This window comes from Prionailurus viverrinus, chromosome B4 (assembly GCF_022837055.1).
Source record: "Prionailurus viverrinus isolate Anna chromosome B4, UM_Priviv_1.0, whole genome shotgun sequence".
Taxonomy (NCBI): Eukaryota; Metazoa; Chordata; class Mammalia; order Carnivora; family Felidae; genus Prionailurus; species Prionailurus viverrinus.
Genome location: NC_062567.1, coordinates 46,715,762 through 46,731,119, shown reverse-complemented (window position 1 = coordinate 46,731,119; position 15,358 = coordinate 46,715,762). Strand labels below are relative to the sequence as shown.

The window sequence follows — 15,358 nt, the reverse complement described above, 5'->3', positions numbered from 1 at the left end:
ATCAAAGAAATACAAATCAAGTCACAATGAGATACCACCTCACACCTGTCAGAATGGCTAACATTAAGGACTCAGGCAACAACAGATGTTGGCGAGGATGCAGAGAAAGAGCATCTCTTTTGCATTGCTGGTGGGAATGCAAGCTGGTGCAGCCACTCTGGAAAACAGTATGGAGGTTCCTCAAAAAACTAAAAATAGAACTACCCTACGACCCAGTAATTGCACTACTAGGCATTCATCCACGGGATACAGGTGTGCTGTTTTGAAGGGACACGTGCACCCCCATGTGTATAGCAGCACTATCAACAATAGCCAAAGTATGGAAAGAGCCCAAATGTCCATTGATGGATGAATGGATAAAGAAGATGGGGTATATACATATACAATGGAGTATTACTCAGCAATCAAAAAGATTGAAATCTTGCCATTCGCAACTACATGGATGGAACTAGGGGGTATTATGCTAAGCGAAATTAGTCAGAGAAAGACAAATATCATATGACTTCACTCATATGAGGACTTCAAGAGAGAAAACATATGAACAGAAGGGAAAGGAAACAAAAATAATACAAAAACAGGGAGGGGGACAAAACATAAGAGACTCTTAAATATGGAGAACAGAGGGTTACTGGAGGGGATGGGCTAAATGGGTAAGGGGTATTAAGGAATCTACTGAAATCATTGTTGCACTATATGCTAACTAATTTGGATGTAAATTTAAAAAAAATGAAATTAAAAAAAAAGGAGTGGTATATACATGCAATGGAATGCTACTAGGTGATCAAAAAGAATGAAATCTTGCTATTTGCAACAACGTGGATGGAACTAGAGTGTATTATGCTAAGCCAAATAAGTCAGTCAAAGAAATATGATATGATTTCACTCATATATGGAATTTAGGAGACACAACAAAGGAACATAGGGGAAGGAAAGCAAAAGTAAGATAAAAACAGAGAGGGAGGAAAACCATAAGAGACTCTTAAATACAGAGAACAAACTGAGGGTTGCTGGAGGAAAGTTCAAGGGGGATGGGCTAAATGGGTGATGGGCATTAAGGAGGGCACTTGTTGGGATGAGCACAGGGTGCTTTATCTAAGTGAAAATCACTGGGCTCTACTAAAATCAATACTATGCTGTATGTTAACTAACTTGAATTTAAATAAAGAAACTAAAAAAAATGAATAAAGGATAATAGGAAGAGAACTGTAGATAATTCACTTGAAGAATTTTGCTGCAAAAGAGATAAAACAAATGGAACGACGGTAGCTGACAAAAGACTGGGGCTAAGAAAGAGTTGTTTATATATATTTAAGGAGGAAAAGATAATGGCATCATATAGCATGTTGGTGGGAATGACTCAAAAGAGGGAAAATTGATGGTATTTGGGAGTGGGAAATACTGGAGGGAGTGAGGTTGAGATCTAATTTACAAGTTGAGAATGTGGCAAGAATAATTCATCAATGGTAACAGTTTAGAGATCTGAGTATGTGGGTACAGAAATTCATAGGTGCATATATATGATGTGGAGATTTCTGTGGAAATTCCCTTCTGGTAATTGATTTTTTTCAGTAAAGTAGGATTCCAGGCCATGACTCTGAGTGAGGGTGAAGCAGAATATTTGGGGGGTTGAGGAGAGGGGAGAGGTATGAAATCGTTGTCTAAACGATGAGAGAGTGAATGAACTAAGGAGATATAAAATATTGGCAGGGAGTATTAGGAGACCATTTGAGGTTTGTGGTCAGGAATTTCAAAGGAGTTGGTCAACATGGTTGCGGTTTTCTTCCAGAAACACTAGGCTGCATGGATCTAAGAGCAGAGATGGCAGAGAGTGAATTATTTAGTCAATGAACTTCCAGAAAAGCAAGAGAAAGACAAGGGGATGAGGGTATAGAAAAGAATATGATCATACCAATTGACTATGGAACTTGGCTAAAAGAGAAGTAAGAACATAAAGGGCATCAAAGAGGCGGGAATAATGAAAAAAGCAATGAAATGGAGGTCCTGAAGGAGTATAAGCATTTTGTGGTTAAGTAGCACACAATAAACTGGGAAGACAGAAGGTGGTAGTCAGAGAATGCACAAAGTTGAGATTATGGAGTGGTTACCATTACTGGCCTAAGGTATGGGTTAACTTTTTCCAAAAAGTGGTAGACAGTAAATAGTTAGGACTTTCATACCGTCTCTCTTACAACTACTCTGTCATTGTGGTGTATGAGCAGTCATAGGTATATATAACGAATGGATGTGGCTGTGTTCCAATAAAACTTTATTTATAAATGGGTGGAAGCTGAACCTTACCTAATGGTAGTTCACCAACTCCTGGTCTGGGGGACAAGGTTCAGGGTGTGACCACGGGTATGAGTGGCTAATGTAGAGTTAGGAGACATTAGATATTAGAAAGGAACTGAAAAACCAAGATTTGGGAAGAAGGGAGGTTGGAAGGATGATCTATGTATATGGTAAAATTGCCAGGAACTAAGGCAGGAATAGAAGTGGACAGAGGACCAGGAGAGAGGAGTTGATGACTTTGAATAACAGAGGAAAATGTCCTAGAGATTGATAGATGACATCACAAAAGAGAAGTATTAGATGATACAATCAGATAACTTTGATATAATCAGAAACAATAAGCTGAAGCTTTTCAGTATGTGGAAGGAATGATGATCTGAAAGCAGTAATAGAATAAAGTTCCATTTTCTAGGACTACGGTACTTCTCTTACACATGTTCAAAATAACTTCTCCCCCGTGCTAGCTTCCGCTGCACATATACAAAATAACGTCTCCCCAGACATAACAAGCACCTTTAACAGTTTAAGAACAATTGGAGTAAAAGAAATTTCCAGCAATGAGTCCCCAATACCAGGTGCCTCGGGAAGGGGATTACAGCGCTACGGTTTGTAGATTCCGCAGATGCTGTGATGGGGCATCTTTGCAAACACTAACCAGCCTCCACCTGGAGGCACATTTCAGCTCTCCTTGGCAAGACTAGCTTTCACATACACTGTATATTTTTTACTGTGTCTTCATAGTAAAATGAGAATTTTGGAATAGAGGCAGACTTGTTGCTACTATCTATACCATTATGTGCTAAAACAAGTACCACAGAGTCTAAAAAATCAGGTTGATTATCACTAAAGTCGAAAGAGATCGGAACATGCAAGTAAGATGCCTGAAAATGGAGATCCGAGGGCTTGAAAAGCTAAGTCCTCTAAAAGGGAACCGGAGGCTTTCAAAACGACTAAGATGACACCAAAGAGAGATTAACCAGCAGGCAGAGAGCTGGCAAAGTGTGCTCATGAATTATATACCGCACCAGAAGTTCTAGCAAGAGAAAAGCATAGGATTAATAATTAACTAGCAGAGTAATAATGGGCTTGTACGTTCTGCTTTTTCTCAGTGAAAGAAATCGGCCTACTTAGTCTTTCTGCCCATTGTTTGTCTCCTCATATTTATAGAAAGGAAAGTTCATAAGCCAAATCCTTTTTATAACTGTGAATCATTTCTTCCCAAAGCCTCTTCAGCATTTCGCTCCCACTCTCCTCTGGATCGTCCTGAAAGAAACTTGTGAGATTGGCCTCAGGCTCCTGCTGGTGATTTGCACTACACAAGAGAGCTAGGGTACCTATACGGCCCCTTGCAGCCAACATTTGAAGCCCTTCTCCACAGTATTTTATTTATCACCATCATTATCTTCACCTCCAATAAGTATTTTGGTATTAAGTGCCTGTTTAGCACTCCCCTTCCTGTTGTGCACATCTCTGCTCTCTGCCTGCCTGGAGTTGGAAATCTAGGAAAGATGCACCGGCACCTTTTCTACTCATGCCTTCGACACTCAGCACATTTCCTGGACCACAGATAGGGATTCCTTTAAATGTTTATTGGATGATAAATAAAAACATGCAGAAAACAAAAGAGAAATGTTAAATGAATGGCAGGAAGGAGCATGAATACATTTACATTACGTATTAGTAAGTATATTTCAAAGTGCTGAACAGGAAGGACTGCCTGGGTGGCTCAGCCTCAGTTGGTGGCTCAGTTGAACTTTGGATCTGGTCATGATCTTGTGGTTCCTGTGTTCGAGCCCCGCATCTGGCTGTCTGCTGTCTGCACAAAGTCTGGTTGGGGTCCTCTGTCCCTGTCTCTCTGCCCCTCCCCTTCTCTCTCTATCTCTCTCTCAAAAATAAGTATTTTTTTTAAAGTGCTGAACAAATGCACAGTTTTTCTGGGCTAAAGTACAAGTAAATCAGGGGTGAAATTTTCCTGAGAGAGAAGGGAAGAGATGATAAGATCTCTTTTTATAGAAAAGGAAACTAAAGGTTTAGCCTTTACAGTATATAGGTTTTCTATAACCACTTTCCTTTTAATGTTTATTTATGATCTCTCACTGCAGAAAAATTTGCAAAGACAGAAAAAGTAAGAAGAAGGAAAATTAAAAATCTGATAATTCAACCACTCAGAGCTAACAATGCTCACGTTATTTAATGTATTCCCTTCCAATTTTTTGCCACACATATGCAAAAGAGAGAGATTAGTGTAATGAACTCCTGCTGTATTCACATTCCAGCTTTAATAATTTTCAACTCCTAGCCAAACCTGTCTCATCTCTACTCTCACTTGCACACTCTCTTCCTCCTCTTTGTATAATTTTGACGCAAATCCCAGATACCCTATTATGATAAATGTTGTAAATATTTTAGCATGTATCCCTAAGGTTGCGATGCATATTTTAAGATAGTTAATATCGTATGTACAAAATCAGATATACTCATTTTCATCTATTTCTGATATCAGAAAAAAATTGGGGGGCTTTTTAAGTTTTTACTTTAATTCCACTTAGTTAACATACAGTGTTATATTAGTTTCAGGTGTACAATATAGTGATTCAGCACTTCCATACATCACCCTGTGCTCATGATGGCAAGTGCCCTTCTTAATCCCCATCACCTATTTCACCCACCCCCCACCTCCTCCCCTCTGTAACCATCAGTGTGTTCTCTAGAATTAGAGTCTGTTAAAATATATTATTTGTAATTGAAATAAAAAAAAATTCTCCATGATTGTTTCCAAACCTCTCGCCACCATTACCCCAACAATGACGTGGGGAAAAAAGATAACCATTTTGCAGACCCAAAGTTTAAGCTATTGTCTCTCTTTAGGTAACCTCTCCTTAAATAGGATAATTTAAATGCATGTAAGGGGCTTTGTGGAAGTACGGGACATTTGACTTGGTAAGATTAATACTGTTAAAAAATAGCCAATCTGATTCCATTCCTACTAATATAGTATTATACATACAGTACAGCGAGTAAGAGCCACAGGACCTCTGCAAGTGGGTGATGATATTATTCCCATTTTATAGAGAAGAACACTGAGGCTTGGAAAGTTTGAGTAACATACTTAAAATCACAGAAGTAGTAAATAGTTGACCTAGGATTTTAGCATCATCTTGTTTAACTCCAGAACCCATCCTCTTAATCTCCATGCTAATTTTATATGATAAATTCAAGTTTTCTACACGGAAACTAATGATGTATATACACTCACAGAGTGGTAGACCTCATTATTACATTGTCATATTACCTAGTATAATCCTCACCTCAATCTAAAATTAGTAAGAAATATTCAAAAAGGAGTAAAATTTGGGTGAATATATTGGGACACTGAAACCACCAAGTAATCAAATTTTCCATGTACCTGTACAAGAGTATATTTTGCCATATTTTATTCCTTTTAGACATACGTAAATTCTAACATCACAATGCCTTACTATAGTAACTTTAACAAAGTCTAACTCAAATTTTGTCTTTATCAGTAAACTTTTTCTGAGGTATGATCAATACGAATTTGAATAATATCTATGAAAGTATTTTATAGTGAATGTTCTAAATTTTGACCTCTTTTCCTCTCAGTCTCTGTAATACACAGATTTGTTCCAAGTACTATCAGAGGAACCTGTATGAATCTTTTGACACTGTTCAATGGATTTGGTTGTTTCATGGGGGCACTGCTGGTGGAGTTGGTATATCTCATCTCAGAAGGTAAAAATAGATTCACGGTATGCTTATATATATATATATATATATATATTGATTTGATGACTAGAGAATTGGGAGACAAAACCTTAAGAGAAGGGCTTTGCCAGGGTAGTCTTTTTTTTAATTGATCCACTTTTGCAATTAAGATAGAATTAAGATAGGAAATAGACTCTTGCTGTATTCATTAATTTCTGGGAATTGTTTTTCTTTTGATAGGAGGAGGTAATTACAGAATGTCACTTCTCATGAGACCCTTTCTGCTGTCTTTCTTTAGAGTATTTTAAAACAAATCGGTCATTATATTCTTATTAGATCTTTCAATGAGGGCATATTCAATAATGTCTCACAGCTGGCATACATAATCCTCAGAAAAGGTGAGTCCTATGTAAATGTAGGAGGAGGGGGTGTATCTGGATGATCTTTTTTCCTTGTGATTGCCCAGAAATCATGTCTACGCAACCAAAGAGAAATTGTAAATTTAATAGCAAATGGTCTTGGAAAATTTTTCCCATACAAATTGATTAGGAAAAACAACCCATCTGAAAAATTCACGTGCAACAAAAAAGTACAACTCATACGTGCTGGTAGAAAAATCAACAGGATGACAACAGTAATTAGATATCATGGTGAAATACCTTTGGCTGTATTTTAAATCCACAGACTTTTTCCTTTATTTGTTCTAAGATGTTAATACGGCTTCACATTTTTTTTTGAAATTAATTTTGCTTATTTTATGAAAATCTTACAAGCTTATTCTTCTCTACTTTGAAAAATACAGTTGTGCACTTAAAAGAAAGCATTGGCTTGTGTTCTCTTGCAACAAACAAATTTAATTTACTTGCTTTCAAACTAGGGAAAAATTAATTTCTATGAGTGAAAAACTCCTTTTAACACTATTTTCATTCAAAAATATTTATAGGTGACCCACTCTGTTCTAGACATCATATTGAACACTGGGGACACCATGGCAAAGAAATACACACTTCCACATGCTCAGTGTTTCCACGGGTATAGCAAAGCAATAAAATGAAGAGTGATAAATTTGATGATAGGTATAGTAGAGTTCTAGGGAGCAAATGTACAATCCTTGATTGGTCCTTAATAAGATCAAACCCTGCCTTTTTCTTAGTTAACTGAGAAAGTTCAACAAGTGTGTATTGAATGCTTACTGTGTGTTAGGCTCTGTGCTATATGGAGTTATTTAAGATTTGGTTCCATTTCTCAAAGGACAAAAATCCAGCCAGTCATAACAACAAGTGTACACGGCAGCAAGCTGTTAACCTCTCTGGTGGTTAGGTTCTTTATACATATAAACACAGAACAAAGCACTGGTATTAGATTTTAGAGGATAACCTGAGAAAGTCTTACCTATATCTTTACATACACATGTGTTCAGCATATATTTATTTTCTTCAGCATTACTCATTGAAGATGTCTCTGAAAATTTGCTTAAAAAATGTCTATAATCAGGGGCACCTGGGTGGCGCAGTCGGTGGAGCGTCCAGCTCTTGATTTTGGCTCTCAGGTCATGATCTCAGTTTGTGAGTTCAAGCCCCACCATGGGTTCTGTGCTGACAACACGGAGCCTGCTTGGGATTCTTTCTCTCTCTTCCTCTCCCTCTGCCCCTCCCCTCCTTGAGCTCTTTCTCTCTCTCAAAATAAACAAATAAACGTTTAAAAAAAGGTCTATAATCAAACCACATTTGACATATTCTAGAAGAATTACAAAGTCAAATATTATTATCAGTTTATCTTTTACATAAATCTACATTTTTCATATGCATGTTTGAGGAACGTACCCAGTTAGGCCAAACTTCACAAGACTGTGCTAACTTCAGTCATCAGCCACAAGTTCAGAGGTCCCCAGGACTGCCATTCCTTCTGATAAGCTGGCTATAATAAATGTCGAGGTCCCCAAGATCCCCTCCAGTTTGACAATTTGCTAGAGAGACTCACAGAACTCAGGAAAGCACAACACTTATGATTACAGCTTTATTATAGAAAAAAAAAATACAAATCAGGACAGGGTCTAAGAGGGTTCCAAAAGTGAAAGCACCTTCATCCTCAGCAATGCAGTGGCCAACTGGCTCACCAGTGTGACAATATACAGAATATAGCCAACCAGGGAAGTTTACTTAAACTTCAGTATGCAGAATTTTCATTGAAGTTTTATTATTTATGTAGGCAAGATTGATTGAGCCATTGGCCATATGATTAAACACAGTCTCCCGCCTCTCTTCCCTCCAGAGGTTGGGCTTTTACTTGGCTCAAAGCCCCAACCGTCTAATCAGAGCTGGGTCTTCCTGGCTGGCCAAGCCCCTTAGGTGTCAGCTCATTAGCATAAGCTCTCAGGTGGGGCTCCTGGGGAACCACCATGAATAACAAAGGCATTCCAGTTACTCAGAAAACTCAAAGGGTTTGTTTGGTGTTTACCAACCAGGAATCAAGGACAAAGGCCAGGCAAACTCTTTATTACACACCATTATTCTTGCAATCTATTTCACTGAAAACCTAAATTTCTGTTGAGAATATGAATAGAATGGTATATTATTGTATTTAATGCAAGAATTTTATAAAGGCAATATTATTATCCTTATTTTTGAAATGTAATAATTGAAACAGAAAAACGAAAGCAAAATGGTTCAGTGGTCATAACTAGTATGACAGAGATCTGACCCTCTCAGTGTTCTAACACCAACATCAACATTGCTTTTGATACACCAAACAACTATTAGGGGTCACCCAGTGTAAAAGCCTTTTAAAGACATTTGTTATTTTGCAATACAACCTCCTTGGATAAGGGTCTACATGTAGGATATCATTGATAATATTCTAGACATAGCAAAAGATGAATAAATACAAGTTGATATAAATTTATCAGAGTTTGGTGCCCATGAAAGGAGGTTTACCAAGGACAAGTGGTGAGGACGTCTTCGCCACATAAATGTGAGTGGGGTGCTCTCTAAACTTATAGTCAAGAGAACACCATTTAAATTACCACTAATTCAATTTACTTTTTCTTTAAAGGTTTTTGTTGTTGTTGTTCATAATAATATTGTTTTGCATCAAGCCTTATCCCAATAAATTAGAATTTTATAATTGGATATTATGTCAGAGCCCATCTAGTCTAACATTGTACCCCAGACTAGATGGACCAGCGTCATCTAACACCCAGAAAAATTCTCTGCTTTGAGATGTAACCTGAGTCTGCCTATCTGCTGACAACTATGTTCCACAGAATAAAGGTGATTTTCTATCCACATATCAACTCTTCCAACATCTGATAAAGATTTGGAGAAATAATGCTGTACAATGTTCAAATCCAGGCAATCTAAGTATGTGTCCTCAGTTTCCATATCAATAACAACAATACATAGCTCATTGTGTTGTTATCAGGGTTAAGTTCCTAATACACACAATATGTGCTCAGTAAAGATGGTTATGGTCTAGTATTACGGTTTCTAGGATTAAACACAATACTCAAGTTGTTACTTTTATCAACCTGGTGACTCTCTCACCCTCTCTCTTTTTGAATGCCAACAGAGATTGCATTGACTTTTTTAGTAGCTGCATTGTGCTTGTGGTCAATTAAAACCTGAGGTGTTTTTTGTTTTGTTTTGTTTTGGTTTGGTTTGGTTTGGTTTGGTTTGGTTTGGTTTGGTTTTTTTAAGCAGTTGCTCTCAGTTCAGTTTCACTCATCGTATCACAATTTTTTTTTCTAATTAAATTCAGGACTTTATCCTTTATAAATGTTAATTCACCATCTTAAATAACAGACATTTTAAAACTTGATTCTGTCACCCAGTGAGTTACTAATCTTTACTCTTCTACTAGCTTTGTGTCATCTGCAAATTTAGTAAGCAAGTTCCTAGACTTCTTCCAGGTAATTGAAAAAATTGTTGAATTGGACAGGACCAAAAATAGAACCTTATGGAAAGTTCCTAAAGATCTCACTGCAAGTTATCAACTAATCTTCCTCTTTTGGATGTAATCAGCTCCCACTTCATCTAATTACTATCATTCAGCCCATGCATTTCATCATTCCCTGAATGATGTCACAGGAGACTGTCATATGTTTTTCTGGGAGCAGGATATATCTGTGTTTGTGACACTCCCGTTAGCCATCAGAATAGCATTCATCAAGAAAGGAAGTGAAGTTTATTTAGAGGATTAGGTCTTGTGACCCTAAATTGGCTTATGTGACCAATTAAGGCCCCTATAAAAGAATGATCCTATATGGATGACATTGGGTAGGTCATTATCTTCTCTAAGACTTTCCCTTTATTTAAAAAAGGGAATGCTGAACTCCACTTTTCTCAGAGATGATGATAATTTTAATGCCAGAGCTTACTTTAAATATAAAGGAAGTCGTACGTTGTCATGGCCTGTTTGGTTAAAACAAGATCAGTCTTTTAGTCAAACAGCCAGACCAATTTTTATGACAGAGCCGACCATAAAGACCTCAACAGTGTAACTATGTGTTTAAGCATCCCACATGCCTCCACGTTCCATTTAGCATATAAGATATTTTAAACCTTTAAGGATTCATGTCAGCTGAGCATGTGTGCATGTGAGTGTGTGTGAGTGTTGGTGTATGATTGGAAGAGACGATCAGCTATCACAGTCTCCCAGTCTCCAAGCTGCATTAGTCATTTTTAGCACCATGATGGAGAATGGTGTGAATGTGGTAAATTCAAAAGATTTCTCAAAACTTGACTGTGCAGACAGATAACTGTTAGAGTGACATTTTCAGTACAAGTGAGAAAACTGATCCTTCTGGGATCTCTAACTCTGAGTGCTTTAAAGGAGAAGATACAAGACTAAACCCATCCTCCTACACTAATCATTTCAGGAATAGTTTATCTAAAAGTAGCAATGCTAATATAAGGGAGTGAAGAAGTCAGTCAAACTGCTTATTTCCACCATATGCCATTAGCAGTCAGATCAATTTTCTCATACTCATGAGTCTAAGCTTACCTTTTGAAAAAAAAATAACAAAATAGAATTCAGTGAAAAGTGACATCTTAGTTATGGACGTGAAGATGATTGAAAGATCCAAAGCAAAACGTCTAAGGGAAAAAGGATAATTGGGCAGAATCAAGAAGTCAAGGAATACATCTTCTTGTCCCTGTTAGTCCTTCCTCTTAGAATTCAGGAAGGGAGTAAGGAATTTAGCCGTTTGATTGTATATTGTAGATGTACAATAATAATACAAACCATTACTTTTGTGCACTTTTATCAATGTGGTGCTTTACGTCTATTTCCTCTAGTTCTCATAGAAATCTTGGAAGTTAAGTTATTAGTGACACCATTTTAGAGAAGGAGAAATTGAGACTCAGAAAAAATAAGTATTGTGCTCAAGGTCTCACAGCTTATTAAGAACTGAGTTGAATTTCAGATTTGTCTGACTCAAAGATCTGCCCTTTCTATCTCTTTTGAGCCAATAACAATGGATAGTTCTTTCCATCGTCTAAGAGATATTTTGAACTCTGCCCTGATATTGTTATGAACTCTAAGGCCTCTGAGCAGCTTCAAAGGTCTCTGTGGAGCCAAAGGTTGAGGATGTAGAACAAGTTATATCTGAGATACATACCCCCATTGTACAAGGAGGATTCTGAATCTAATTCTGACTGAACACCATGAGCACGATTTGCCTGTGAGAATTGTGGGCCCACCAAGTAAGCTATGGGAGTGCTGGCACTAGACCAGTTGACAGACAAGTAGAGAATGGCCTGGCTAAAGACAAATTATGAGGTAGCAGGCCATTTTCCCTTCCTAGGTCTAAAAATCTCATTTCAAAACCCAGATGAAGCTGGACCTGAGGCACTGACATGAATTTGAAGAAACATATCTTTAAGAAAATAGGCATGGACTTATGGGATCCAGTTAAATAGTTTTCCAGATGCATAAATATTTTCTTTCAAGTTTACTGCAACTACAAATTCCTGTTTCACGAGCAACTCAGAGTTTCATGGCAACACGGCTGTCAGTGGTCTCAATAATCACAGATATTTAAATGAGAATTTTAAAAGATCACATTTTTAACTTAAAATGATCTTGATGGGAATCAAACAGCTAAATTCTTTACTCCCTTCCTGAGTTCTGTATCTTCAATATTTCTAATATTTTCAAAATATTAAACTACTAAAATTTCCATAACCATAGATAAATAAATATGCATATATATATATATATATATATATATATGAGGATTGTTTCAAACAGGAAATGGTAAACTGGGTAAAATCCTACTGTGAGATCAAATAAAAATGAAGAATGGAAAGTATCTGCAGGTTTGGCAACATCATTATCACTGAAAACTTTATAAGAGTCATTTCAGTGGTAAGAAGGAAATGAAGACAAGTTTGGAATAGGGTGAAGAATATCTAGTAAGTGAAACATTAAAGGTATCACATTCTAACAACCTTTTTGAGGAACTTGGCACTAAAGAAGATTTAAAAGATAAAGTGGTGGCTAGATGGGCATGTGGGTAGATTTGCCAGATTTAATAAATAAAAGCACAGAGTCTTTTGAACTTTCAGGTAAACAATGAATACTTCGCTTTTAGTATAAGCATGTCTCACGCAATACTGTGAGCATACTTTACACCAAAAAATTATTTGTACGATATTTATGACAGAGCTGACCCTAGAAAATAACTCGTTGTTGTTCTGAGATTCAAATTTAATGATGGGTCCTGTATTTTATCTGGGACGTTAGGTGTGAGTTCAAGATACTTTTTTATTTCCAGAGATACTTGGCCATATTTAACCAATGAGAACATCTGGTGTAGATGGAGAAGCTAAAAATGCAAGAGAAAGAAGAGAGATTGACTTCTTACTGGAGGGTGGATGCTTCTTTCCTGCACTAAAACAGAAGAGAGAATGGGGAGGTGTGGTCCTGGTATTGGAAAGATGCTGACTCCTACTGTTCAAGGCTCTCAGTTTTCTTTATGACATATGCAGCAAGCCATTCATGAGAGCAAAGGGGGATTAGGATGAAAATGAGGAATAGGAAGAGCAGGGAGCTAAGAACGTGTTGTCACAGGAGCGAGAGATGATTTAGAAGAAGAAAATTAGGATTGCCATCAGTGTTGAAGGCCCAGTTGATACTGGTCATTACAAACAGCAATACCAAACTACCTAAAGCATGATTTTGTCCAGTGATAGTCAGGTATCCAATGCAGTTATGAAGCTGTCTGGTAGATTTTAAAATGGTCTGAAAACCACAAGAGAGGAAGAAAGGCACAAACCGTACTCTTGAATTAAAGCAATTTGAAGTAAACCTCACATGTGATTTCCCTCCAAATATGCAAGAGGGGGGTGGGTATCTTTTCAAATTCTGAAATAAACAAGTCTACATCATTAACTAACTGAAGTTACAATAGAGAACAGACTGTACAAATAAGCAGATATTGGGAAAAATCAGTTCCTGCTATATCCATGATATTATTTAAATCCAGTATTTTATTATTTTAAACAGTTCCACTTCGAGGTTGACTTATAAATTCAGTTCACAAATACGTATTGGGTTCCTACTATGTGCGAGCACTGGCTAGATAGTGAATTAATAATACCACGGCTGATGTTTAATTAACAAGAAGAATCTTATAGAAATATTTGACACTCAAATTAATATCAGATATATTCATTTGACTAATGCTATTACAATTACAGTTCATAGCTAATGGCATTATCGGGCTATTATCACAAAGCATTACCTCTCTTCTAAAACTCATTTCCATGATAATTCATTGAAATCATCATGAGAACACACTATCTTGATGGGTTTTTACCTCCCAGTGCTCTTCAAGAGAATGAACTCACCCTTATAAGAAAGCATGTTTTCCCAAATATCATCCCATGCTCATTCTTTTTGCAGATCAGGTGAACAATGTACATAGCGCTTTCTCTACAATTTTGAAAGACACGGCATCCCTTCCTGGAAACAGCAACCTAACTTCATTTTTATTCACAATTCCCAGGAAGAACAAATGCAAATTAAAGTCTCCATGCAGACTTTGTTAGGAGAGCCAGGAACTGAGTATGTGCAGATTTGGGGCCCAACCTCAGTTCACCCATTTGATCAACAAATAATTATTCTGTCTCCTTTACATGACTTCAGGCAGACACTTTAGCCTCTCCATGCCTCTGTTTCCTCGTCTGTAAATTGAGGCTAATAATAGTTTGAGTACTTATTCGACAAATAGGAAAAGGTGGTAGAAAAGCCAGAGTAGAATATAGTTGTTAGATATTATTTCCTTCAGGTATCATGAAAATTAATGTGTTTTAAAAATTAACTCAGGTAGGAGAGCTATGAATCTCAAATGAAGCATTTAAATCAGGTTACTGAATAGAGGAAGGAAAGAAATTAACATTTATTAAGTGTCAGTTATATGCAGACCTTGCTATATGTATTTCACAAAGATATTATTTCATTAAATCTTCACAACAATTCTTTGGGGGTGGATATTTGTAGCCCCATCACATGTAAAAGGAAAATGAACTCGGAAAGTTATATAAGTTGTCCAAATCTTACAACAGTGGTGGATTCCTGATTCCCAAGCTCTTTTTGCTGCACAGGGTTTATTTCCCGTGGCACAGAAGTACATCCACCCTGGACAATGGCTGTTACATGTCTTTAATTACATACTTCTTCGCACATAGTGAAGTGCTAGATGTGCCTAAGATAAAGTTAGGTATAAAAGCCATTTCAGTTTTGTCTCAACAATTTTGGAGGTTTACCACATCACCAGTGTTACAAAAAATAACTTTAAAAATATATTGCCAAAGTCTCAGGGAAAATAATTGCTTACTGTGCTCAACTCTAATTTGAAGAGATTCCAAAAGGCACCATCTAATATTTTCAAAGGTCCACTACATTCAAAATAAAACAGTAGCTGGTAAAAAGGGGAAATATTGAATCTTTCTCCAAAAAGACATAGCAGAAATCTGCCTCTCATCAAAAGCAACATGCCATAGCCCTTAAAATAATGCCATGTATATTTGAGATAGTTGGTAAATCTAGGATTTCAGTAGGGAATATAGTGACATATCACTGAAGTGAGTGAATCTTAGGTTTCAGAATAGACTGGTTATTGTTACTTGGGATACTATGATTTCCAAAATGATATCTTAGGACAGTTTTATAGCACATAACTTCCAAGTTACAACATCCAGGCTGCTATTCAATACTTCAATTGCTGAAGAAGAGTAGGTTGTGAGAGAAAACCACCCTTTTCTGTTGTTTGATAATAAACCAGAAATGATTTTTAGAAGTCAGAGTTTTCCTGAAGTATGCTTGAGGAAATCATTTTAAAATA

At 36.9% G+C, this 15,358-nt stretch overlaps 1 protein-coding gene across 1 annotated transcript in view; it reads left to right on the top strand.

The window, feature by feature from the left end:
• Nucleotides 1-15,358, top strand: part of SLC15A5 (solute carrier family 15 member 5) — an 85,550-nt gene that overhangs the window by 55,417 nt on the left and 14,775 nt on the right. Inside the window, exon 7 of the mRNA XM_047866893.1 lies at nt 5,911-6,039. Within this exon, the coding sequence (XP_047722849.1) occupies nt 5,911-6,039 (129 nt within the window). The remainder of the gene's footprint in view (nt 1-5,910; nt 6,040-15,358) is intronic.